This window comes from Tenrec ecaudatus, chromosome 8, assembly GCF_050624435.1.
Source record: "Tenrec ecaudatus isolate mTenEca1 chromosome 8, mTenEca1.hap1, whole genome shotgun sequence".
NCBI lineage: Eukaryota > Metazoa > Chordata > Mammalia > Afrosoricida > Tenrecidae > Tenrec > Tenrec ecaudatus.
Window position 1 is genome coordinate 101,308,605 of NC_134537.1, and position 27,275 is coordinate 101,335,879.

The 27,275-nt window shown below is 50.6% G+C and overlaps 1 protein-coding gene and 1 pseudogene across 4 annotated transcripts; both read right to left on the reverse strand.

Moving 5' to 3' along the window:
• Positions 1–9,475: 9,475 nt before the first annotated feature.
• Positions 9,476–26,401, reverse strand: ERLIN2 (ER lipid raft associated 2). Of its 4 annotated transcripts, none has more exons than XM_075556705.1 (12): positions 26,294–26,401; positions 25,089–25,210; positions 23,458–23,539; positions 22,276–22,322; positions 21,005–21,066; positions 20,784–20,909; positions 17,473–17,546; positions 17,261–17,319; positions 16,641–16,732; positions 15,530–15,619; positions 12,991–13,070; positions 9,476–10,143 (listed from the first exon to the last, which is right to left on the reverse strand). In XM_075556705.1, exons 2-12 carry the CDS (start codon positions 25,193–25,195, stop codon positions 10,108–10,110), a joined length of 855 nt encoding a protein of 284 aa, XP_075412820.1. In that variant the 5' UTR covers positions 25,196–25,210; positions 26,294–26,401; the 3' UTR covers positions 9,476–10,107. The 4 variants fall into 4 exon arrangements, 3 of the variants coding, with proteins under 3 accessions (XP_075412820.1, XP_075412818.1, XP_075412819.1); XM_075556703.1 differs by having other exon boundaries at positions 9,476–12,245; XM_075556704.1 differs by lacking the exon at positions 26,294–26,401 and adding an exon at positions 25,987–26,164 and having other exon boundaries at positions 9,476–12,245.
• Positions 18,828–20,777, reverse strand: LOC142455110 (large ribosomal subunit protein eL30 pseudogene; annotated as a pseudogene).
• Positions 26,402–27,275: the final 874 nt, after the last annotated feature.

Consider the following 27,275-nt stretch of genomic DNA (forward strand, 5'->3'; position numbering starts at 1 on the left):
GGGAAGGAGCCCTAATGGCTCTGTCAGATAAGCACTGGACTGCTAACTGCAAGGTTAGTAGTTCAAACCTACCAGCTATTTCAAGACAGAAAGATGAGGCTTTCTTCTCCAAGAATCGACTCTGTGGCTGCAGCTTTTGGGTGGGATGGGACATAAAGAGGAAGGATAATATATTCTTATGTCTCAGGCACAGTGTTAGGCACTAATCCATATCTCTCCTGCTCATACAAATCTTTACCATCCATCCATCCATCCATCCATCCATCCATTGATCCATTGTGTCAAGCACATTTGTACATTTGTTGCCCTCATCATTCTCAAAACATTTGCTTTCTGCTTGAGCCCTTGGTATCAGCTCATTTTTTCTCCTCCTCACTCCCCCCTCCCTCATGAACCCTTGATAATTTATAAGTTATTATTTTGTCAAAAAATTTAATGTGACTAGTTCACCTTCTTTTTGAATTGTACTTAGTCTCTGAAATCTGGTTGTGTTTCATTTACTCACTGCCATCGAGTAGTATCCAACTCAGACTGTACATCTTTATGGGAGCAAGACAGTCTCACCTGTCTCTTTTGGAGGCTGGTGGTTTGGCCTGTCCCTACCCCACCCCCACCCCCCCGCCGACCCCAAGTTCAGCAGCCCGACCCCTAACTCACAGCACGACCAGAGCCTTTTGCGCTTACAGTATGCCTCCATTTGACCGCCTCCTGTTTCCAGTGGTCAGAGGCCGACTGTGGCCGGTGCTGCCTTATCTGAGAGCACAGTCCAATTCTCGATACTCCCCTATGTGTCCATGTGGCAATAGGAAGGCCATAAACTTGCTAAGACAAGCAATATAAAAGCTGGCACTTTGCCCCCCAACAGTTTTATTGGCACATAATTTACATATAATCGAATAGTTCACTCGCTTAATCATATCAAGGGGAATTGTGCAACCCCCACCACATCTCTCTTAGAGCATTCCCCCTCCCCACCACGGGTGAACCGCCTTTACAATGAGCTGTGCAATCTCGATCAGTTCTAGCGGTCCCTCCCGCTCCCGCCATCCTGATTCTCTCCTGACATGAAATAGCAGCTGCTCTGAGCCCAGGTGGAAAGATGGGCTGCTTGCCACAAGGCTAGCTGTCCCCAACCCCTAAGGGCAGCGATTCGACACCCCACCTGCTCTGTGGGAGAGAGAAGAGGCATCTACGCCTGGAAAGTGTGACCATCTCAGAAGGGTTGCTGTGAGTCAGAATCCACTTGCTGTCAGTGAGTTTGGTTTTGCAGTTACAGTTGTATTGAGGTATGGCCATGTAAGAACTCACACTCATAGCAGAGATTTAAAAAAAAAATTTAATTAGGGGCTCATACAACTCTTATCACAATCCATACATATACATACATCAATTGTATAAAGCACATCCGCACATTCTTTGTTCTAATCATTTTCAAAGCATTTGCTCTCCACTTAAGCCCTTTGTATCAGGTCCTCTTTTTCCCCCCTCCCTCCCCGCTCCCCTCTCCCTCATGAGCCCTTGATAATTTTAGATGATTATTTTGTCATATCTTGCCCTATCCGGCGTCTCCCTTCACCCCCTTCTCTGTTGTCCGTCCCCCAGGGAGGAGGTCACATGTAGATCCTTGTAATCAGTTCCCCCTTTCCAACACACTTACCCTCTACTCTCCTAGTATCACTCCTCATGCCCTTGGTCCTGAAGGTATCATCCACCCTGGATTCCCTGTGCCTCCATCTCCTATATGCACCAGTGTACAACCTCTGCTCTATCTAGTCTTGCAAGGTAGAATTCGGATCATGGTAGTTGGCGGGGAGGAAGCGTCCAAGATCTGGGGGAAAGCTGTATTCTTCATCAGTGCTATATCGGACCCTGGCTGACTCAACTCCTCCCCTAGACCCCTCTGTGAGGGGATCTCCAGTGGCTGACAAATGGGCTTTGGGTTTCCACTCTGCACTTTCCCCTTCATTCACTATGGTATTTTTTTTTTTTTTTGGATGATGCCTTATACCTGATCCCTTTGGCACCTCGTGATCGCACAGGCTGGTGTGCTTCTTCCATGTGGGCTTTATTGCTTCTGAGCTAGATGGCCGCTTGTTCACCTTCAAGCCTTTAAGACCCCAGACACATCTCTTTTGATAGCCGGCACCATCCGCTTTCTTCGCCACATTTGCTTATGCACCTGTTTGTCCTCAGCGATCCTATCATGGAGGTGTGCAGCCAATGATATGATTTTTTGTTCTTTGATGCCTGATAACTGATCCCTTCGGGACCATGTGATCACACAGGCTGGTGTGTTCTTCCATGTGGGCTTTGTTGCTTCTGAGCTAGATGGCCGCTTGTTTATCTTCAAGCCTTTAAGACCCCAGACACTATCTCTTTTGATAGCCGGGCACCATCAGCTTTTTTCACCACATTTACTTGTTCACCTGCTTTGGCTTCAGCAGTTGTGTCAGGAGGGTGAGCATCGTAGAGTGCCAATTTAATAGAAGAAAGTATTCGTGCATTGAGTGAGTGCTTGAGTAGAGGCCCAAGGTCCTTCCATAGCAGAGATTTACTGACGGTTCCAAACCGCCCCATCGGGGACACATCGGGCCTCACAGAGTGAAATCAAACAGTCCGTGGGGGTGGTGCGCGCCACAGAGGCGTGTTTATGAGGTAACGTCAAGAACAGACGACCCCACCTTCTGATTGAAGCTTGCAAGAGCAGGGTAGTGCAGGGGAGGAAATGTGCGAGAGGAGCTTTATCGTCTCTGACTGGGAACATGGATGTGGGCTACATGGCTCATTTAAAGGCGCGACTCATGGAGGGGTGTGGACAGACTCGTCTTAAGGAAATTATCTCGCAGGATTTCCAGACTGCTGCGGAGAGTGCCTCTGATGAGGGCACACTGTTTGCCGGTTTCAAGGGAAGTAAGCAAATGATGAGCTGCAGTTGGACTGCTACGCACAAGGCCCCGCTTCCAACCCGCCAGCTGCACGGGAGAAGGAAGGGCCACTCTGCCCTCACGAAGGTTCACGGCCTCACGCCCCGTGCGGGCGATCACAGCTTGGAACGGACTGGAGGACAGTCGGTCTGGTGTTTTGGGACCATACCAAGTGCATGCTGCATGGCTGAGGATCTTCTGAAAAGCAGGAATGTGTGCCTCAGGCTTGTATCCTTCCAGTCTTCTCCATCAGTCTGTATGAGGAGCAGCTCATCCAAGGAGCTGGGTGATAAGCAGCATGTAGCGTTAGGAGAGGAGTGGAGAAGACTCATTCACAACCTGCAGTAGGCACATGGCACACTTGTGCTTGCTGAAAGAGGACTGGAAACGAGGAAGAGCAAAGCCGGCCCCTCAACAGAAATAAAACAAACATCCTCACAACTGACCCAAGCATGATAAAACGGAGAGCATATTGAAGTTGTTGAAGATTTCATTTTATCTGGAGTCTCAGTAAACGCCCACACACGCAGTAATCAAGGTGTCACAAGATGCACAGCATCGGATAACTCCGCTGCAAAAGAACAGAAAGGTGTCGCCTTGAAGACTAAGGCGCGCCTGATCCAAGCCATGTCCTGTTTAATCCTCTGGTAATCACGGGAAGGCTGAACACTGAATAAGGACAGCTGGAGAATTGGTGCCTTTGAATTATGGTGGTGGCAAGAGACTGCCAGAGGAGCAAGCAGATCAGCCAGGATAGTCCTCGGGAGAGAGGAGGGTGAGACTTCGTTTCACGTTCTTTAGACATGCTACCGGGAGGACTTGACCCCTGGAAGGTCATCATGCTTGGTAAAGCGAAGTGTTGGTGCAGGAGGAAGAACCTCAAGGAGGTGGGTTGGCATGGTGGAGTCAACAATGGGCTGACTGTGAGGATGGTGCAGGACCAGGCAGTGTTCCATTCTGTTGCATATACTCGCTGCCATCTTGCTGAGGTCGACTCAGGGTGACCCTGTAGGACAGGGTGGAACTGCCCCTGTGGGTTTCTGAGACTGTAACTCTTGACAGGAGTAGAAAGCCTCATCTTTCTCCCAAGGAGCCACTGTTGGTTCCAAACGGCTGCCAGCAGCCCAATGCTTAACTACTATGCCACCAGGGCCCCTTCTGTTGTCAGTCAGAGCTGACTGCCCTACCTAACCACAACATCAATGAAAATCTTACACATTCGATTTAATGAGTGGAAATTATCACACAGGAGAGAGAAGGCTAATGCTTGTTCTCTAGGTGAACGTATCTTGAGGGTGACTGGACTGCTTAGAACCTTCTGGAACAATGGGGAAATATTTTCTCTTTCCTCACATCTTCCCAGACCCTAGGAATTGAGATGGCATGTCACATAACTCTGCCCTGTAAAAATAATTTAAACATCAGTAGGGCCCTTGTCACAATAAATAAGCTAAAACTAAACTCACTGCCGCTGAGTTGGTTCTGACTCATGACAGCCCTGTCAGAGGAGAACTGCCCTTGTGGGTTTCTGAGACGGAAACTCTTTCCAGGAGTAGAAAGCCTCTTCTTTCTCCTGTAGAGCAGAGCACCTGGTGGTTCCGAACTGCTGACCTCGAGGTCATAACCACTACTGGTAATTTACCACAGTATGCTAAACTGGGTTGTCTATAAACTAGGCTTACCGAAGATGTAAGGATTGCATTGTTCAAATTGAAATTCTCTGGACTCGATATATTTCTCTTGTTGTGAGATGTCATGTTGGTTCTGAGTCATAGGGCCTCTGGGTACAAAAGAATGAAACCCTGCCTGGTCCCGTGCCATCCCCACAATGATTGCCCTTTGAGCCATTGTGGAAATTGCTGTGCCAATCCATCTCAGGAGGGTCTCCCTCGACTGGACCCAGTTTCTCATAACACGTCTAAAGTATGAGAGACAGCGTCTCACCAGCCTCAGTTCGAAGAAGTATTCTGGTTGTACTTCTTCCAAGACATGTGGGCTTGTTCCTCTCGCATTCTGTGGTGTGTGTAATAGCTTTTGCCAACACCAAAATCCAGGGCTGTCAATTGTGTGGTCTTCCTTATTCAGTGTACAGCTTTCACGGGCCTATGAGGTGACTGAAAATACCATGACTTGCGTCAGGTGCATCTTAGTCTTCAGGGTGACATCTTTGCTCCTTAACGCTTTGATTGTGGATCCAAGTAAAATGAAATCCTTCACAGCTTCGGGATTCTCTTCTTCATCATGATTGGTACAGTGATGAGGATCTTTGCGTTTCTGTGTTTGAGGTGTAACCCAGGTTGAAGGCTGTCGTCTTTGAGCTTCACTGTGTGAAGTCCTCTTCGCTCGCAGCGAGGTCGCGTCCTCCACACGTGGCAGGTTATTAAGGAGGTCTCCTCCCTCCAGTCCTCGTGCTGCCTTCTTCACGTGGTCCAGCTTCTTGGCTGAGACTGACTCAGCATACAGATTGAATAAGAATCACGAATGGACACTACCCTGTGGCACAGAGTTTCTGGGTTTTAATGAATACAGCATCTCCTTGCTCTGTTCGAATGATTGCCTCTTGCTCCATGTACAAGCATGAGCACAGCTCAACACGTTACATTCCTACCAAAGTGACGGAAATATAATAAGAACCACCGTAACGCTTCCTAGCGTGAGCATGATAGACGTTCGGCAGTAGGTCATTCCTACAAAATGGGTAGAGTGGTGATGGAGCAAAAGGGACTATGGTGAGAGAGATCACGGTGAAGGGATGTGTGGAGGAAGGGCGGGGTGAACAACACAAAATATTAAATGGCAGGGTACTTGGACAACATTTTAAAGACTACCTACCTCATAGAACTAGGGACTATTTATCCTCGGGTGATTGGTCATTATGACATGTAGTAGTATCTTCCTTGAGGTACAAGAGCCTCTTCTTCCTCCCTCCAGAATATGTATGGTATGCGTGTGGTTCTCAAAAAACAAGTGGAAGAGTGATTTCAACTTTCCAGTCCTGCTGAAAAACCAAACCCAAGCAAAAACCCACTGGAGTGCTCCATTCAAAGCAAGTGTGCTCAACGGATGTGGGTAACATCCGGGCTCGCCCCCCCAAACCTGTCACTCCATCGGAGACTTATCCATTCAGGGAGCATTGGATGCGGTTTCGCTCTGTAACGGTACCCCGAGGGAGGAGATGAGTACAGAATTTAGCGAGGAATCTAGCCTTGTTCTCTATAGACAGTTACACAGTGCAGACGGCAGTGGGCACCGCATGATACACACAGGATGCCCAGACCTCAGGAAAGATCACTGTGGCTGGGGGACCAGGGCGGGCATCTTTTAGGGGCAGCACTTGAGGTGGCCCCTGAAGGATGGCCGTGGCGACAGGATCCTGTTCTCAGCGATAGCTATTAAATAGCGATAGTTCTCAGCGACAGTTGGGGTTCTTCTCCCTAACTACTTGGGTTCCAGGTCCTCATCTTTACAGAGTTTGAACTTCATTTCCAAGAAGGCCTGCAGGTCTCACATTCGATGTCTTTTGAAACTGGAATTAGAGGCAAAAAGATCAGGGTGACCCAAGTTCCATTTTCTGATTTCATTACTTCTTAGTTGTGTTTATGGGTGAATTTTTCACTTTCTGTTTTTTGCTCTTAATTTTCTTTTCTAGTTTTTTCTCTCCATCTTCCTGGGACAATAACAATCCAGTTTACCCTTTTATCCTCCCTTTACCTAAGCCTTGAAAAGTGCAAGTACAAAATCACCTATTACTAGTAATTGTCTTTAAATTGCTTCAATAATATGCAAGGACAAAGGGGAACCAAGAAGGATTAAAAAGCCAAATACCCCAAGAAATAGGTTTCATAAACAGTCAGGACCTGGCATATGCATTCACCAGAAATGCCATCAAGCTTTTACAATACCTACCTCTGAATTATGAGGAGAGAGGGGTTTTAAAATTGCTTCCGCCTGATCCGACTATGATTCTTTTGGGCCGGTGAAAAAGGATAAAATAATAGAAAATGACTGTTGCCTGGTTACTTGGCTCAGAGAAATGGAGAAATAAAGCCATGTCCCAGTTTAAATGATTTCAGGTGGAGCAGCCGTGACAGCGATCACTCAGCAAACACACTGGCACCTTTGGTTTTGAAATGTCCATATGGGTTCTAGACCCTAGACCTGGGGAGGACCTTTAGGGATCACGTGATCTCTCCTACAGCAAGAACGGCATTTAAACCAGCCGAACAGCAGAGCTTCCCCAATGTCCGACGACATTGATTTATTTATGACAATGATTTATTCTCTAATTGTAGATAAATGTCTTCCCCAAATTAAATTTTAGCCAGTCTTAAAGCTATCCTTTGAAATACTCTATCCTCTTCTTTGTTCCCAGAGGAGCTAGAGTACAGCTGACCGTCACACACTTGTTAGAATTCCTTTGTGGGGTCCACCCCTGAGTTTTATTTGTCTTTTGAGTTTGATTTTTAAGCTATTTTCTTTTGGGTTTCAATTTTTTGCTTTCACTCCAGCCTCATCCAAAGGCTTTTAAAACAGGAACCCAGGACTGGACAGTACCTTTCAATAGGCTCGATCCATGCCCACAGGGCTGCAGCCTGTTTACGCGCGCTCTGTCTGGAGAGGTATGCAGTCTCTGCTGCGCTGTAAAGCTACGCCCTGTGGCTCTGCCGTCACCTTTCTGCACTCTTACTCTGTTTGCTTACATCCTTTAGGCGTTTCACTTAACGGTGCCCACTTCATAGCTGTGGTTTTTCTATTTTCCCAGTTGATTGAAGATGTAACTTTTGTATTGGTTCCCGGAGAGAACGGGAGTGAAGTGGGGGAGGGAGGGAGGGGGAGCTGAAAGCGTTGAGGACTGTGAGCCCCACTCGAGGGTGCGGATGCATACACTGAGGGTGCGCGCTGTGCCATAAATAAACAAGGGCTCCTGGGAGTGGGCAGAGGGTGGGGAGAACGGACGAGATATCGGGGAGCTGAGCCCAAGAAGAATGAAAATGTTTGGAAACTGACTGTGGAAGCAATTGTACAATACTGCTTGTTGTGATTGAACTATGGAATGTTACATCTGTAAGAGCTCCCAATAAAATAACAAAACTTAAAAAAAAAAGGACAGTTACTTTTGAACTCTGATACATGCGAGGCTTCGTGCTAGACCCTTGTCACGCACTGTTTCCTTGGGCCCACACAGCCCATTTTACTGACGAAGCAGGCTTGGAGCGGGTGAAGCATTCCTTCAAGGCCGCACAGTTAGACGGTGGCACGGCAGGGATTTGAACCTTGCACTCCTCACCTGTCTGCATCATTGTAAGGCCCTCTTATTTGCACAGCAGCCTCTCAAACTAATTCAGAAGTTTGAAATCACCAGGAAAAATGCTGAGAAAGGGCTGGCCATGGTTGCCAGATTTAGCCAATAAAAATCCAGGACACCCATTTAAACTTGAATTTCAGATAAGCAATAGCCTTTTTCGAGTAAGCATGTCATCTGTAGTATTTGGGGCGGGCCTGGAGGGCCAGAGACAAAGAGGTGGAGCATCCAGGAGATGGATTAGCCCAGTGGCTGCAACAGTGGGCTCAAACCGAATGACTGTGGGGGTGGCATGCTTGTTCCGTGGTTCACAGGGTCTCTGTGAGTTGGAAGTGATTCCATTGGCCCCTAACAGCCCTACCACATACACTGAGTACCACTCATAGTTTAGCTGGTCTGCAAATTTCACAGGCATCTTAGATTTTATCTGGTAACCCTAGGCTGGGTTTTTTTTTTTTAATTCAGGACAGAGACTGGGGTCTTTAATCCCACTGATATCAATGGGATTGATATCAAAGTGAGTTTTGGGTCAATTGAACATCACCGTACTCTTTGGAGTAGAACCGCACAGGTGCATGGATTCTTTAAAATGATCTTTATAACATCTACCAACAATTATGCTATGTTCGCAAATTAGTTGCTCATTGTTACTCTGTTATTAATGGGGAAAGGTTTTCATCTGCACCACTTTTTAGGTAGCCTTGATTTAGATTACTATCATATATCCTAATATTGGCTGTCGCTAACTTTCACTTTAGTACAAAAATAAGCACAGAGACTCATTAAGCAAGAGTGAAAGTAACACTAAGAAATCAATTCACATGAGATCTTTGCTGGTGTCCAAAACCACCCCTCCAGGTATCAACACACGGCGATGACTCTTGAGTATCATTTATAGACGGACTAATCAAACACGAATCATCTCTCAGGTCGGGGTGGGGTGTTGATGGCAGTCATTAAGCCCTCGGGGCTCTGTGAAGCCCGTACAAAAGCAGGAAGGGCAGGGAATGGCAAGACTAACAGAAAGAAACAACAGGCACAGTGAGTACACTTCTGTCCGTTGGTTCTAAGAGTCAGTGGCTACGTTCATAGGCAGAGCAGCCACGAGCCAAGCTGGAGTTTACCCTAAGTAAAACGAAATACACAACTCAGGCTGCGCAGTATGATCATCTTTAGTTCACTGCTTACTCTCGATACATGGTAAAGCGATCGCGATGGAAGGATACAGACTCACAGAAATGACTACAGATCATTTAGAAAAATTTCTTTTAATCAATATAATGCTAAGATGCTTTCAGTGACTGTCTACCCTCCACCTCCCATCCCGCAACAGCTTAATAAGATCACTGGATTCCTCAAACTCTGTTGTCCTGGAGTCATATAAAACCATTAACAAGCTTTGGCTTCCTTGCAAGCATGTGGCCCTCATATTTAAAAAGTGATTAAAAACAGTACTGGAGATACATTGCTCTGTAGAGTTTAGTTAATGAGAAACATTTAACCAAGGTGATATTTCCTTGGAAAATCCTACAAAAATGAGATTTTAAAAACAGTTCTTTATTTGCCAGGAGTAACTTCCATTTATAAATAGCAGCCATGACTTCAGGGCCCACAGGATGGCAGGTTGTCACAGTTTACATGTTAAGAATTCAAATGTTTTCAGATTAGATTTTCTAGCAAGTGTTAAAATAAAATAAACCCAACAAAAAGCAAAGGCAAACAGAGGAGTTAGTTACCTCATGCTAAAGAAATACTAAATTCCATGATTTCATACTCTCGGGCAGGGACAGAAGAAAGACAACCACTGGGTTTAAGACAGTGGGCACAATTATGGTTTGCTTGAAGACGTGACGGTGACAGTGACGGTGATGCAGCAGGAGTTTACTCTGTGGAGGTTCTTATGTGGTCGAAGTGTATCTAGGACAAAGGACAAGCTATCTCAGGTGTGAGGACTGGCTAGATAGTCAAGTCAAGGACCTGAGCCAGGCGTGCAGTGACTGAGGGGGAGCGAGCCCTGCTCCCGCTCCTACCACTGTGCTGGCGCTTTCTGAGGTCCAGGCAGCAAGAGCTCACAGTCATGTAAGCCAGGGAGGCTGGACCGGAAGGGAGGAAACGAGTGGGTCTTAGGCATGGATATGCTGCACTGGTCTTGGGAGATGGGCCACCTCCTGCAAGAACTCCAGAGCACCTTGGAATCTGTCACTCCTCAGACTTTTGACGCCTGCACTAAATGTGACCAGGACCAGTGGGCTGAGAGTTCCCAGTTCCAGGAATTGCAATGGAGAGAAGGGCAGTTTGGGGAGTGAGCAGTGTACCTTCCTAGGTTAGGTGGATGAGCTTGGCACTCCGTAGGAGCACGCTTGCCCAAGAAGAGTCCATTCCATGCGCCAGAAATCTGGGTACAGGACCAAATATGAGGTGGGGATCTGCGACAGAAAGTGTCACTTGTAGTACCCACGCGGAGCGTGTCAGGAGGCAGCTAACAACCAGGCAGCGTTGGAAGCCAGAGTTTGTCGTGGACAGTAGCAATATGCTTGCAAGTCAGCCTCACACTAATGCAGGTCACAACTCAAGGGCCAGATCAGCTCCCTCCACTTCAGCATAGAAAGACTCGTCTTTCCTCCCCACCCCAAACCTCCCCGTGCGGCTCAAATTTTCCCCAGTAGTCCGGACAAACAGACATTTTAGACTGATTCTGATGCAAACATCTCAACCCAGGGACTTGGGGGCACGAACCAGGAGTCGCATTACTGTCGCTAGAGATGCAGCCCTCACTGCGACCCCTGTGGGGCTTCCTAGAGCCCTGGGTTAAACATGAGATGCTCCTTAGGGAGGTCAGGGAAGTCGTCTAACTCCCAGAACGAGCCCCAGGCATAAGGTGAGCAAGTCTCTTCCAAACAAGCTATCTATCGGGGCTCTTCAAGGTTGAATCCCTATGACAACTAGAAGACACTAGAGCTCAAGGTACCGACATAATCGGCCAAGCAGGTCAGATCACCAGGTAAAGCCCTTTCCCATCAGCCGCTGTGCAGACACTCAGCGTTTGTGCGCATCTTCTTGATGCCGACTGGCACTAGCAAACAGACTGAGAGGGAAGACACGTCACGGAGCAGAGGAATATCTTCCAGAGGAATTGTGTGGTGGTGCCCCAACACTGACTCTGGAGACCGAGCCAGAAACCAGCATCGTCTGAAAGCCCTGGCGTGAGAACAGTAGTGTAGAGGAAGCCTTGCAAAACCCGGCACCAGTTCTTCCTTTCTAGGGTTTGAGGAGCTAGCCCTAAGATACGTTGACCGTGGACGGGACGGACACAGATGGCAGGCCAGTCCAACGTTCTCCGCAGCTCTCCTGGCAGACATACACGCACGTGTTTGCTCAGTGGCTGCGCCTCACCCACAAACACCTTCCACTGTGGGCGGGGGTGAGGACACTGGACCACGTTTTCCCACAGAGGGGAAATCAAGTCACCTGCGGGCACAGCCTACAGTTCCTCCACTCCCGAGAGAGCCTCCCTATGGAAACCAGCTTCTAAGGGTCACCATGAGTGCGTGGAGCGCCAAGGTCACAGCTACGGTTAATAAGTCTCATCAGGAGTTACCTAACCTGCTCACTGGAATGAAATCCCACGTCCTCAATTGCCCACCCTCCCCGTACCAGGGAGGGGAGCAGAGTTCAGTCAGTCAGTCCCTTTCTTTTTTCCCACCACTGTCCCTTGAAGAGAGTCAAAGAAGGTAGTGTGGGAGGGAGGGGGGGTCTTGTGGTTCATTGTTCAAAAATAAAGGTGTTTTCAAGTGTCATCCGAGGTGTACAAAAACATTTCAGTTGCCCTCCGTGGCTGCCTCCCCAGCCTCCTCCTCTAAGCCAAGATCCAGCTTGTCAGCCAGCCCCTCCAACTGCTTGCCCAGGCCGCCTGCAGAGTCTACAAACATGTCCGGGATGTCTTTGCCAAAGTAAATCTTGCTGTTGGAAGCAATCGCCTTGTACTTCATCAGCTGCAGATATTCAGGGGTCAACTTCAGCTGTGGCAAATAAAGAAATACAGAGAGCTCACGGGGAGCCAGCATCAAGCAAACTTTGGGTGGCCCCCTTCAGACGCCACAGGGAGAGGGTCTCTGTCAGAGCCACCGAGCGCTCACCTCGTCCCAGCCTCACGGGGGCGTGAGAGCGGAGCTACCGCCTCTCTGAGAGGGTGGCTTCAGCCCTAAGAGTTTTCGGTTTCTGTGTTCACAAAAATAAAACTGCGATCAAGGTGCTGCTTGGGCAAAGAGAGGTGGTACCTGTGCCAGCAGTCACAGACACCCATCAGTCGGGCCACTCCCACCCACTGGGCACCCTTAAGCAATATTATCTGGGCCTTTGAACTGGTTCAGTCATGGCCCTGACCATGTCAAACTCGGGTGGTCCAGAACACGCCGCAACGGGAACAGTGACAGGGCAAAGCCCTGCTGTGGGCCACGGCGTGCTGACGGGGCGGTGGGGAGGGACACGCACTCCGGTAGCCAGGTCGGCCGCCAACTTTGCGTTGAGCACGCTGTTTCCACGAGTGGTCCAGGGAAGAGGCTGTTATGCAGCCCTTTAATAGGGGGCCACACGGCGAGCGGGGCTGCAGGCCCGGGTTCTCTCCTTCCAGTTAGTATTCTGGTTTACCCACATTTTAAAAACCTGGGTCCATTCCAGCGTGGCTTCTGTGGTCACGACGGAACAGCACTGTATAACCCCAGCCCGAACACCCCTTCCCTTCAGCAGGCAGGCCTGAGCCTTTACCTTGTTGGCCTCGGCTATTTTCATCGCAGTGTAGCATTCGGCATCGGCCCTGGCCTTCTCCCGGGCCAGAAAGGCGGCGTCTGGGGGGACAGAGAAAGCAAGGGAGCCCGGGAAGTGCTCTGCAGGGAGTGTATGTGTGTGGAGGGCATGCTTGGTCTCCAGATAGCCTTTGTAACCTTGAGGAGCCCCCACTCCAGGGTTTGGGGTTTCCTCATCAATGGAACTGAGGGGGGGGGGGCAGGAAACAACAACAACAAAAACCCAACCCTTCCCCTGTCTGCTAACTGTGAGCCTCAACCAGGCCTAAAAAGGGTGTGGGGAGCATCTCCCCCACTGCGGACTAGTGCGCAGCAAGTCTGCGGCCGTGCCCCACACATACACTTTGACAACACTATTTAAAGCAAAGCAAGACGACAAAACGAAATGAAACAAAGCCAAGCAAAGCACAGCACTCTTGGCCCACCAGCCTGCTGCTTTTACCGGAGCTTTGGGACGCAAACGGTAGGACAAGGCTGTCTTGACCTCTCCAGTTCCCGGCTCCCCACAGCGCAGTCCTCCATGTTCCGGCTAATGTTACACAGCCAAGTGCGAGAGACCCTAAACCAAAAAGCTGACTCCCTGCCATGGGTCAGGCTGACTTGACTCAGGACTGGGGAGAACTTGCCTGGTGGGGTGGGAGGAGGATGGGGGTTCCCCGACTGCAAAGCTTTACCGAGTAGACAGCTCCATCTTTTTTTCTCCCGTGGATTGGCAGATGGTTTTGAACTGCTGACCTTGCAGTTAGCAGCCCGTAACTACTATGCCGCCAGGGCTCCTGCAGGGAGGCCCTAACTATGGCCAGGGGTCACAGATAAGCAAACAGAAATGGGGCAGTCCCCCTCCATCGGCTTCCCTTTTATTTCCACTAATGCAAAGTTCCTAACCAACAGTGGGGCCCTGGTGTAACTGACAGAGAACTACACGCACTGGGCCAGACCAAATCCCGCCTGCGGGAAAGTCTACCCCCTCCTCCCCCGTGTACGCCATCTGCTCAGAAACTAGCTTTCCGCCCAGCGGAGACATTTTTGATATTTCCTTCTTTGCCTTGGGAATGTGGCCAGTCTCACTCATGGGAGTAACATTTGTAGAAACAAGTCTGGGAAGAAAGAGCTACCCCTGGGGGGGGGGGGTTCTCATGCGGGTCCCTCCCCATGATCCTGGGACTGAGGGAGAGGGAGTGTGGCCAACAGTCTGGCTGGGGCGTTCTGTCACGCAGCTGACTCAATCGGCCTGACCACCTGGTGACTCGGATTTGAAGGAAACAGAAACATGCCAATGGGCCCCAAGCTCTCCAATGAGGAGCTGATGACCTTTGAAACCCTCACCGGCTCCTAATGACTATACACCCACTCCTCACTGCACTCCACTTCTACAAAGTTCACCCCTCTGCCTGCCGTCACCCACCACCTGTTGGGCCCGCCTTCCCCACCACTTCTTGTCCCCCCAGTGGAAGCCACAGGGGTGGAGAGTAGTGGTGTGTGGGTAGTTGCCTACCACCCACCCCATCCTGGGTAGGACCCTGTTCATCCTCCTCCAACCCACCCTACTTGCCCTTTGTCCCCAGTCTTATCCAGTACCCTCTCTTTGCCCCTTTTTACCCCACCAACTTCCCCAGACCCTTGCCAGGCCTCTCCTTGGCTCCCCGTGACATGGGGTCACCCCCGCTGGTTGGACACAGACATTGTGGACGAGCAGGAGAGGGCAGCCCATGGCCCATCACCCACCACTCCTCGTGTGCCTGCATGGTCTGCGGGCTGCTGGTCTGGCTGCCACATGGGGGGTGGCACATGGAGGCTGCCCTGAGTCCGCTGTGAACCACTGGAGGCGCCTGGCGATGTTTTCCTAAGTTGTCACACGTGAAACGTGGGGTAAGGAGACAGTCCATAGCAAGCAAGAGGGGCACTGGAACCTGGCCCTTTGGAGCTGGGCCCCAGGTCCCGTGCTGTCTTGGAGTTTACTGGCATGGGAGCCACGTCAAGGGAGAGGTGGGTGCTGAGAACGAGGGGCAGGCTACAGAAGCAGCACGGTATTCCGAAAAGCAGACAATGCTTCCCAGGCTAGACATCTACCTGGACTAAGAGAGAAGATGACGATGTCAAAAACATGCCGTCTGATGGGGCGGGGTAGGCATGAGGAGGAGAGGGCTGCTGCTGTGGCCCAGCTCCTCAGTTTACGTCCAGTGCACTGGGGCCAAGGCTGGACGGACTATGAGCACCCAGGCAGCCGGGCCCAGCGGGCTTGCGTCCTCTCGTGCCTAACAAAATACCTTGCGCAGAATGGCTGGCACACAATTAGCATTTGTGGAATGAAATGGAAGCGCTCTCAAGTGGAACACCGATGCTAGGCTGGCCCAGACTTTCTCAGAACGCAAGTCTACACAGAGGGGACAAGGGCTGTTTCCAAAGGAAGCCTAACATTCTAGAACACACTAAAGGGCCGCGGACACAATGCTCCCATCAATCACTGCAGAAACGGACACATTCATTCCACTTCAGCTCACCTTCAATTTCTGAAATCTTCTTTTCAGTCTCCTTCTCCATCACCTTCTGCCCATAAGTGATTTCTGCCACTTGAGCCACTTTTTCTGCCTCTGCATAAAGGAGGCGGAGAAAAGACTGAGAGCCTGGGTATCTTGCGTTTGACGTAACTTCATCTTTCCCCCAGTGAGTCCCCGATGCAAGCAACAGTAGGTAAGCTCAGACGGACGGCAGCCTGGACAGCACACATGGGCAGACATGGAACACACCAGCACAGACAGAGACCAGGGCGCGAGGGAGGAGAGGCCTTCAGCCTCGCAGAAGGCAGAGAGTAAGCTTACCCTATCTCTCTGCTAAGCCACAAGGCAGGGAATTTCTCCTAAAGACTCTGATAAGGAATAAAGTTTTCTCTAAGAAGGTTGTGGGACTCACATGCAGTGTTTGGGGGGGGGGGGCGCGGATCCTGGGCAGTACATAAACATTGACAGCAGTTCCGGGGGGTGGGGGGATGGCCTGGCCACCTGCTTCTATCAGTACTGTGAGGACTACAGCGAAGACAATCTCTCGTGGTCATCATGGGTCCAAGTTGACTTGGGGGCATGTGTTGGGGGTACTGAGTTTGGGCCTGCTACTTCACTTGAGGAAGCAGTCAGGCTCCTGGTTGCAAGGCGGGGCTGTGTCGGGGCGAAGAACACAGGTTCTTCAGGGAGCTTTTCTGGATGTGAACCCACCCCAGCCCTATCTGCTTGCCATCTGACCACTGACAGGTTACCTAACCTCTCAATGTGGTGCACTGATGCCCTCTTACGGCAAACGAGGCTGAGTATTGTAACTACCTCACGTGGTGGCTGAGTCGAGTTCCTTTATAGCTTGGGTGCTAAGAAAGACTCAGTCGGGGCTCAGGAAGTGTTAACCATTATTATAAGTGAAGAATCAACAGAACCATTCCTTTCCCGCTATGTGACAACTCTAAACTTGGGCTCCTGGCTCTGCCCCAACCAGGTCAGCTTTCTTCTTGGAGTGTGAGCAGGCTGGGGAGGACCGAGTGGCTGTGCCTGGCCTTCCTTGCATCCCCCCTAAACCCCACCCCAGCCCTGCTGCCCGAGGAGAGGAACCACAGAACCACATTCAGACCAATGAGGGCCTTCTTCCGCTCTGTCTCGGCTTCCTTCTCCACCACCTTCTGTTTCTGGGCTGCAATGAGCAGCTTTGTCTTCTCGCTTTCCCTGAGGGGAAAAGGGTGCCGCGTGAGACCGCCAGGCACACACTCCTGCAGGACCCCCACGGTTCCCGGAGAAATCAAACCCAGCTGCCCAGGAGAGGCAAGCGGCCATGCCCGCCTCTCTTCTGGAAGGCTGCTCAACGTCCCAGGCAAAGGCTGATCTGTTGCGGGCATTCACATGGCTTTTCTCCACCCCGGAATAACCCACGCGTGGGAAATAAAGCATAATTTACTGTAGTGACATACACCTGCCCGTCCACTCATCCTCTTCTTGCGCCTATCTCTGCCTCTGCCATGAGCCATTAAACACAAACAAGGCCCGCCGGCCCCTTTTAGAGCATCGCTGCTCTCCACCTGCGTCTCCCGCGGTCCTCAATCACAACGAGGGCCCCCAGGCGGCTGGCCTGGTGTGCCCATCCATTTCAGAGCGCAATAGGCTGTAGCAAATCCTCCAGAAAGGGGATGCGAGCCCGGCACAGCTTTGGTGGCCTCTGGGATGGGGTGGGGGATCTGAGCGGGTGGGCAAACTTACATCAGCTCGTAGTTTCTGCGGATCGCCTCCGGTATGTTGGGCTTTGTCACCCGCACGGCCTGGAGGAGGGTACAGAGAACATGGGGTGGGCAGGTGAGGGGGTGAGGGGACGAAAGCGGCTCCCACTGGTCGGTGACGTCCTGCACGAGAGGGGCATCTGTGCCAGAGGGGTTCGGTGTCATCAGGGACCTCGCCCGGGTGGCAATGCTTACTTGGATGACAAGCCCAGGAGCCATGGAGGTTAGGTCCTGCTGCAAAGCTAGTTTGAGATTTTCATCAATCTGATCTGGAATCAGGGAGGACACAGAAAAAGGAGCAGTTACACTTTCCAGGGGTAGAGAGCAGGCTAGAGTGCAGCTCAGGGAGGAGTGTGGACAGGCAACAGGTCTCTCCAGAGTGGAGGGCTGGTCGCCGCGCGGGACGCTCGGCGCCCTGACAGACATTCGGAGGGGCAGGCCCCTGCGTTCCTCTACGTACGCAGGCTCGGAGTGGGAAGATCCTTGTCCTGGAGCCTCAGGATAAAGACACCCTTGTTATTTTAAAAAAGCAATCGCAACTCTGCCCTGTAGAGGACCTGAGCTTTCAAATAATAACAGTTCCCGCACATTTCCAGGGTTGGGTCGCATCTAGACGACAGCAGCTAAAGAAAGGGAAGCTGCCAGTCTTCAGGGGAGGAGGAAGGAGGAATCGCTGTGCTAGGTGTTTTGAAAAGAGCCGAGCACACGGAATCTAGTAATTTTAGAAGCTTCTGAAAGAAAAACAGACTCTGACGTCGAAAGCCCCAAGGAAGATTGTTTCCATTAGGAATGTCACCAAACAACACAAGGAGAAAATTAAAATTTACAGCGCTGGAAGCAAGCCCAACTCTTTTGATGTGCGATTTGCTTTGGTCCTGATTCCTCTGTCTGGAATTCACATGCGAGCTGGTGCAGAGACAAGTGTAGAGGCAACCTAGCTGGTGGCCATTCCCCTTCTGGCTGTGACCCAAAACACAGAACCTGGCTGCCTTCTCGGAACAGTCCTTCTCAGGGATGTAGCGCCCCCGTCTTGTCCCCTGGAGGCCCAAACACTCTCAATCACATACTGGCAAGGCGCTGAGGAAGGCACCAGGCCACCAACCTGGGACTTTCCAATCCAGCTGCCATTGACTTTAAGTGGGCGTTCTTGGTCACCTATGCCCAACTGAGTGCCTCCGGGGGATGGCAGATCTGACTCTTTCCCATACTAGATGCCTACACTGAGGCCCACAGAGCTAAATACGGAACTTCTTTAATGACTGTGGTTTGTTAGGATTTAAAACTGAATTTCCTCCAACTTTCATGTTAGTAAGCCAGGCATTTTGATGTTTCTACTGACTGGATTCTGATGACTTCTGTATCTTAAATATAAAGCAAATGGCTGCTTAATCAGCTAAGCTCATTAGACATGTCTACAAGTTCTCCTACTTACTAGAAGAAACGCTCCCACTTGGGTCCTCTTTATGAAGATTCCTAGGGGAAATTCCTGCGCAGCCCTAACAGGAAGAACCATTGTTATTTGGACGGTGCCAGGCTGCCACTGCTGGATGTTTTCTTTCTTTTTTTTTTTTTAAAACAAGCTCTCGCCAGTTTTATTAAAGAAAAATATTGCAGGATTTATTTTTCACCAGTCTGTTCTGGCCTGCTTCTAATGATCTCAGAATCACCGGGGTCAATGATGGCCAGCGTGCACACCGTCATACTTGCTGCACGCCGTGCCCAACTCAATGTTGTGGCCACTGGAGTGATGGGCATCGGTTTTGGCCAACATGGTGCAGTACTCGATTTCTGATTTCCTCCAGGCCGGGCAGTTGTTGGCCAGGATGACCAGTTTGGCTTTGCCTTGCCTGATCACCTTCCGCGTCTGCTTGTAGTCCAGCACGTACTTCCCACTTTTCATAACGAGTTGGAGCCTCGAGTTGATGGACTCCAGCGACTTTTTCGTCTTCTTTGCGGCCACCATCTTCCAGTCTTAGGTGCGGGACGGTCCCCAACCAAGAACAGCCACCAAGATGGCCGGGAAGGGAGAAAGGGTGCTGGGTGTTTTCTACAGAAGATTCCTGACCAAAGGGGGATGGAAATATAGGCCATCATTTCACATTCTCATGGAATCCAGCCTCTCTGGAGCCACGCAGGTGATTGAACTGCTGGGACCACTGCCCTAAGGCAATCTTTGAACCTCACACCAAACTCTGAAGTAAGTGCATGGGGTTGGTCCTGATTCGCAGCAACCCTATGCAGCGGGACACAACTCCCGGCTCTGCCCAGCCTCCAAAGTGTTGCAGCCGCCATGTCATTCCGTCTCTGAGGGCCTTCTCGGGTTTTTTGCTGCTCAAACAATAGTTTAGGGAGTCGGCCTTGAGCATCATGCTCTTTCACGCTCCACCTGCAGGGGATCAGAACCCTGGTGGCACAACGTCAGCAGTTTGAAACCACCAGTCACTTACTGGGAGAGAGACAGGGCTGTCTACTCCCCAGAGTTAGAGCCAGGGCAGTTCTACTCTGTCTTGAACACTTGTCGTGAGGTGGCACCACCAACTCGATGGCAGTGAACTTGATTTTTGAGTTTTAGATGGAATCGAACTGACAGTAGCAACTCGGATGGAAAAGGGTCTATACTTCAAAGGGTGTCACCAGGGTCGCTGAACTGCACACAGAGAAATCCGGTGCGTGCTTTTGCTGCGCATAGTTTCAACCACAATTAAAACACAGGAAACCAGTTGTAATTTTGGTTGAGAGCTTCATGTCCTTTTAACGTTGGCTATTATAAAACTTCTAACAGCAAGTTTAAACAGAACAATTTAGGACAAAAAGCGGCGTGTCAGCTGACTGGCATGTTTCCTTCCAGTGCCGCGGTCAGGCTGTAAAGGGCGGGGGCGGGGGTGGGGGGTTGCACAGAGCCTGTGGATCCTTTTGGTTCCACGGGTTCTACTACTTATTTAGAAATTTTATTTATTACTTATTTATCTTATTTTATTTCTTAAAGATGCTCCTACTCATCTTTACCGAGCAGCAAGTCCTTGTCCCAGGCTGGAATGAACGGTGAGCCACACTGCTCTCACCCCCGCGCCTTCTTTCCGCAGGGGGAGGGCAGAAGAATACAGCAGCGAGCACTGGGAGACAGAGGCTCCAGCCCCAGCCCTGCCACCAACTCATGCAAACCACGCTTTCTCGATGGCCTTGGTCCCCTGGCCGAGGAGGCGGGGCTGGGCCACCCCTGAGGGGCTCCTAGAAGGAAACTACATCAACGACAGTGGAGACACATTTCCACTCCAGTCCTCGACTTGGACCACTGTCCTCCGGGCCCAGTTTGACCAAAGAGCCCACCGCTCTAACGCATCTCCTGCCCTGGGCATGCACATCTCCTAGGCATTCCCTTTGCGCCCGTGCCGGAGCGCAGGGTCCTTTCGTAAGTGACCATCCTGCAATATGCCTCCTACCCCACAGCTCAGGAGTCGGGAAAGTGGCGACACAGAGCCTGGGGTGGTCAGAAAGGACGTTCTCACCAAACAGCTCAATGTAGACCTCTTGAAGGGTGTGAACACTGCAGAACTGGTTGAGCTCGTGGTGGATCTTGTTGAAGATGAGGGCCTTGTCATAGTCGGCGGTGTAGTTCTTCACGATGTCATACACTGGGAGGGAAGGAGAGACGTCGGAATCAGAGGAGCCAGACAGGATGATCCCCTTCCTGGGGACTGCCGGGAGAGGGTAAGCTGGAAAGCGTTACCTGCGTTCGGGACTAGGAAGTTTACCACTTCGATTCTGTCAAAGTAGATCATCACACCACCGCTAGGGGAGAGAGAACGGACAAGCGAATCATGAAAAGGCGGTGGATGACGAGCCTGGCACCACGTACCCGCCCTGGCAGGAAAGCGCTCAGGGGAGTTAGATGGCAATGGCAATTTCCAAAGTGGAAGCGCTTCAGAGCTCAAAAGGAGAACACGAGGCCCTGAGAAATCACACCTCTTGAAAACATCTCCACAGAGGAAAAGGGAGACCTTGGGAATGGCAGTCAGAAGGGACACATAATGCCTTTTCACGAAGGCGATCAGCTGTGGGGAAAGCAAACAGGAAGACCGGAAGGCAGGTGGGTAGTGGTTCCTAGAATCTAAAAGCTGTGGGCGTTCATGACCTCATTTCCCACTTAGTTTTCAATACTACCTTCCACCCAAGTTTTCATCATATAGAAAAAGGTCAAAGATACATATATAAAACCTAGGACACTGTATTCAACAATAATTGACATTTTGCCCGACTTTTGGTCTACCTTTGCTTTGCCGAACTTATCTCAGTAAGTGGCAGTTCTCTTATTGCACACCATGATACGTTAGCGGACGTCACTTAATGATAATGACGTTCTCCTGCTTACCCACGCCGTTCTCAAATGGCAGAACATCAACACGTTATTAGCATCATCTCATATGCAATTCAACTTAGAGCCCCAGCTGTTCCCACTTCTCTTCTCTTTTGAACCCAACCCAGCCCAGGCACATCAAGTCAGTTCCCACTCAGAGCACCCTGTGTGGGGGTTCCCAGCCTGTCGATCTTCCTGGGAGCTGACAGTCTCATCTCGCGCCCAAGGGCTGGGCAGCAGCCCAGTGCTACTCCTCAAAGCGCCACCTTGAGACCAGGTTCGTCATTGTTGCTAAGTCTCTTCGTCCACAAAATTCTTTCGAATGCAAATCTGGCATAGCAAGTCTCGTAATTTGAGAACACTACAATTACTTTTCTAAAGCATTGTTGTCACGTCCTTTATCTGTTTCAAACCTTTAATGGATCTGCACTCCCCAGAGTGGCGAGTCCATGTTTGTATGATGGTGTCCAAGGCCCTCCTGCTATTTTCTCTACCGTATGCCACCACTGAGTTGAGTGAGCCTATAGGGAACTAGAGGGCAGGGGATTTGAGAAGACAACCAAGAAGCATTGCCTTCCTTCCTCAAGGTCTCTTAGTGTAGCCAGGCAAATGTCCCCTCCGACTTATTGGTCTTGGTTCCTTACCTAGTCCCACAAGGTACATTCTTCACCTCATCTGTCTGGAGTGTGGTCTGGAAAGAGAGGAGGTACACAATACTATAAAGCAGGCAGCCAGGAACAGTCACATTCTCTTCCAGAACTCCAGATGGCCTTGTCCTTCAACACCTTTGGGGGCTGGGCTTAGGAACTCTACTTGGGTCCATGTCTGGGAACCACTGAGCTGGGCCTTTAGTGGGAAAAACAAACAAACCCTCTACTAGGATTCCTAAGAGCTGTGTTTGCGTTCCCTCTCCCTTGTGTTGCCCCTCAGTGCCCCTCTCTGCCTTGTTGGTGAGACTCCTGTGAGACGATACCACTGAAAGCACTTTGCAGATGGCCGTCGTTGCTGGGAGCCATGGGGTCCATTCTGACTCACAGCAACCTCCGGGACAGGACAGGAGTGAGCATGAGATGGGGCTGGTGTCTTCTTTACAGTAGCAGATTGCCAGGCCTTTCCCACAGACCATTGGCTGGGTTAGACCTGTCAACCTTTTGGTGAACAGCTGACCTCTTAACCTCTGGGTCACCATGCTCCCATTTGAAGACCATGAAGTACAGTAAATGGCAAGGGAAACATACAAAGAAAATATGAATGAGCCCAGGATTCTTTTCCTGGGTCAGTTTCAAAGCCATCTTCTAACTCTTCTTGTTCCTCTGGCTGAACACGCAGGAATTGCTTCAAAGACAGCTACTCTCACTTAGCCAGCCTTCAGATCTGTCAGAATGGAGTCTACCTCTATTTTAGATGTCATTTTCCTCAGCAAGTTCAACTCCCTGCTCCCCACAGCCCTGAAGTTTAAATAAAAACCACACAAACTACCAGGGAAGACTTCCATTTATCATGGGAGCATAGGGTTTCAAATGCCTCCTTCCTTCTGCCCCTTCTCCCCACACTCTCCCTCCCTACAATTCAGAACACAGCCTTCTCCGGTTCTGTGGTGACGCGAACAGCTGGCCAAGGCAATGGCCCCATTCTAGTACTTAGCAAAAGTAAAGTTCCAAAGTAAATGGAACCTCCTTATTTAAAAATGAATAATAATGCAAACAACAACAACAAATCTACCTTGGAATCGCTCCTGGGATTTTAGGCACGCATGACTCGGCAATTCCTAATCATGCATTAGTTAGCACCGAGAGTCTGCAGTCAGCCAAGCCAAGAAAATGTACCTGCACAGACTTATATGAGGTGATGAAGGGGAGCATGAGATGGAAGCCAGGGCCGCTGGTGGAAGTCAGCAGGGCGCCACCTCTGCAGGGGAGACACAGGCTGTTAGCAAGGAGGCTCTCTTGGCTGCTTAAACCAGCAATACCATTTGACCCACAGATCTTCAGCCCCATAAACATTTAATATACAGTGGCATGTGGCAGAACGATATCTACAGATCCCTTATCTGTTTCTCATTGCTACCCGAATGTTCTAGGGAGCCTGATGGTACAACATAAAACCATTCGTGCTTTTGCAAGGGTTAACTAGGCATCCAGGCGAAATGGAACACAGAGCGAAGAACCACTGGCTATACTCAGCCTAGGAGAGGCAGTCTGGTTTACTTTGTCATACCCACCCAACTTTGGGTAATTCAGTAGGGCAATTAAGTGCAGTAATGTCAGTATCAATTAACTAAACCAATGTTGGAATCCAGTGGCCTGAGAAGCCAAAGAATAGTTGTACTACTCTCTATAAGTCATTAATTTTTTAAAGGTGACTGCAGGGTTTCCTTTCTAAAAAAGTTGTACTTAAATGAAGAATGAAATTAAAGCTTTTTTGTGTGTGGCTTATGTCAGCAGATGGAGATGGGGAAATATTGGCAATACAGAAGTAGACAATGCAGGATACATGTAAGGAGTGCACCCAGTGGTGTCACCTGGAAAGGTTCTCTCTGGTCACGGTGAATTTTTTTGTAAAAGCAGTTTCGCTTGAACTTTGTTTATTTGTGATGGCCAATTTAAGAGAATTATAAGATTTTGTCTCCTGCTCTGGAAAAATGCTGCAGAAACCGTTGTGATGTTGAACACAGCTTACAAGGACAGTGCTATGGGAAAAACTCAAATGTCTGAGTGGTTTTCTTGTTTCAAAAAAGGTGAAATGTCGATTGACGACTATCTTGTTCTGGGAGTCCGTCAATTTCCTAAATGTATAAAATGTCGAATTGTAGTGCATTTAGAGTTTGTTCCACCAGGTCAGACTTAATCAAGCTTTCTATTTAGAGATTCTGAAAAGATTCCAAACAGTGTGGGACAAAAAAGGCCTGGTTTGTGGCAGGCGGGGGACTGATTTTGCCACCACGACAACACACCTGTTCATGCAGCCATCCCAGTGTGCCAGTTTTCGTTTTTGGCAAAAAACAAGATGCCTCTCTTGCCCCATGCACTTTACTCATCTGACCTTGCTCGGTGTGACTTGTTTCTGAGAAAGCAGAGAGACATCAAAGGACAGCAATTTGATGACGTACAAGAAGTGATGAAAAAAATGAAGAGTTGCCAGCCATCCAAACCATGAGCTTGAAAAATGTTTCCAAGAATGGAATTGTAGATTTGACAAATGTATTAAGTGTAATGGAGAGTACTTTGCGGGTGAAAAGGTTGTTTTGTAATTATATATATATATGGGGAGATTCAGTGTTTTTTGGGTGTATACCCTCATATATTTTCCTCTCCTAGTCACTGGCAAGAAAACTTTAATCAGCAAACCTCTTTCTTCAACAAAATACAAACACAGATATTCAGTAGAATTTGCCAGACAGTGACTAGGAAAGACAGCCATCTAACAGGAAGTGAAGCCATCGACCTGCCTGTCTTACCTGTAATACACCCCGATGTGCCCCTCTTCTATCTTGTGCACGGCCGAGAAGAGAGAAGAGCATAAGAAACCGGCGGCCACAGCCACAACTGCTCCCAATTGAGCCATCAGTGACCTTTGCTCCTGGGGAAGAGGAGGGAACTTATGTGTGGGCTGAGATTCAAAGTGGTCCATACCCGACCCTGTGGTCGGCCACCATTCCCATTCCTTAACCAGAGGACTATATTCCACGTCTCTCTGAAGAGGCGCTGCCTCCAGCATGCGTCCTGCCCGCGAGAACCAGTGCCAAGTGGGCCGCGCTCAGCACACAGCCTGCTCTTCGGGTGGACACCAGCGTGCTGCAGATGGAGCCGCCCAGGCTAGCATAGGGGAGAGGCCGCTGCGCGACATTGGGCCAAATTACACAGGATGTCAAAAGTTGTGGCTGTGTCATTCTGGTCGGAGCCAACCGATCCGAACTGCCTGCCATTTCAAAGACAGCCATTATTTCCTCCTTCAGCTGCTGGCGTGACAGACAGCAGGCCAGCAGAGTGGCAAGGTAGGATTCTTGGGCCTTTCCTTCGCCTTCCCAGTGTTTCGGCCTTCAGCGGGATAAGGCTCCCAATGAGCCTGGAGCCACACTCCCTCCCATATATACTCGACTGGCACGTGGCACCTGACAGGTCCCCAAACTCCTGGTTAAAGAAGAAAAGGGGGACGGGGGCGGGGGGAGGATTCTCTTGTTTAATGGACTCTGGGCTCCCGGATCCAGCCGGGTCGTGAAAGAGTTAGCAGCTAGAAGCACGTTTCCGGAACAATGAAAGATCTGGAAAACTCGACGGGCACGGGCAGCCAAGTGCCCTGGCAGGTGAGCCTGCGAGCACTTGCGCAGGCCCCTGGTTGCGCGGCGCTGGGTTTACCGTAGCGGTCCCGGCCGCGTCCTTGGGCAAACGCTCCCCTCCCCCAAGTCTTCCCGGGGTCGCCCGCACCACGTCAAGCCCCGGCCATCCCCGCGCTCTTCCGAGAGGCTCGCGGGCCCCTCGCGCGCTGGATCGGGCCTGGGCACAAAGTGCATCTCTGCAGTCCCGCCGGCACGCTAACCGGGAAGGAACAGCGGAAAGGAGGAAGGCGCTGGGCCCAGAGCCCCTAAAGACCGTAGATGAGCCCCAGGTCGGGGGCAGCAAGTAGGCCCTGGGCGCGCAGTAGGAAGGGGCGGGGGCGGCGTACCCGGCTGTCCCTCCAGGCGCTCCGTACTCGCTCGAACCCCCGTGCAACCGCAGAAAACCGCCACACCCCTCCGCACACCACTTCCTTCCGGGCCCGTCGCTCCGATGACGCCATCACTTCACGCGAGAGGGCCCCGCCCCCTGCCTCGCCCCCTACTTGCCCCGCCCCGCCCCGCCCACCGGGCTCCCGGTGGTCAGTGTTCACGGACGGCCACCAGGGGGCGCCCGCACCCCGGCCCGGGCAGTTCCGGGGCTTCTGCCAAAGCTTTGAGCGGTAGGACGCGCGGGGGGAGGAGGGCGGAGCGAGCCCGCGGGCCGACGCGCGAGACCAGGGGTGTTGGGTCCGCACGCGTGGGTGTTGCTCCCTGAGATTTTGACTTCGGAGAGTTCTCCGGGTTCCGTTCCACCTAAGGACAAGCCTGCTTTTCGGGGACTTGCCGCAAAGGGCCCTTTGTCTCCCCCCTCCCCTGTCTCCCTGCCCCCCCCTAGCTAAAAGAAACGCTGTTTAATGTATGCACCTTACGTTGCCGATCAACCGTTTCTGTTTCGAATAAGCCCTTTATGTTTTACGAAGAGCTTTGGGTTCTTTGACCCTCAAAAGCCCACCTGGTGGCACAGCGGATTAAGCGTTGGCGGGCTAACCCCCGAGGTCGGTGGTTCTGCGGAAGAAAGATGAGGCGGTCTGCTCGCCTAAATCAACCTTTAGGGCAGTTCTAGCCTGTCATGTGGCTGACTTTGAGTGGGAATTGATCCCAGGACAGTGGCAGGCACATTCCCTTTTCTTTAGCATTTCCTGTGCTTATGAAGATAAAGTGGAGCAGGACCAGAATCTGGACTGCAGGTCTTCAGTCTCAACAAGGCCCTGCTAAAGGCGTGATCCCCGCCCTTCCCTGTTCAGTAAACATCACATAGGAGCACTTGGACCGCAGCTAGAAAGCGAGTTCATTTCGCAAGAGAAGGCTGGGTCCCATCATCATCGCTGC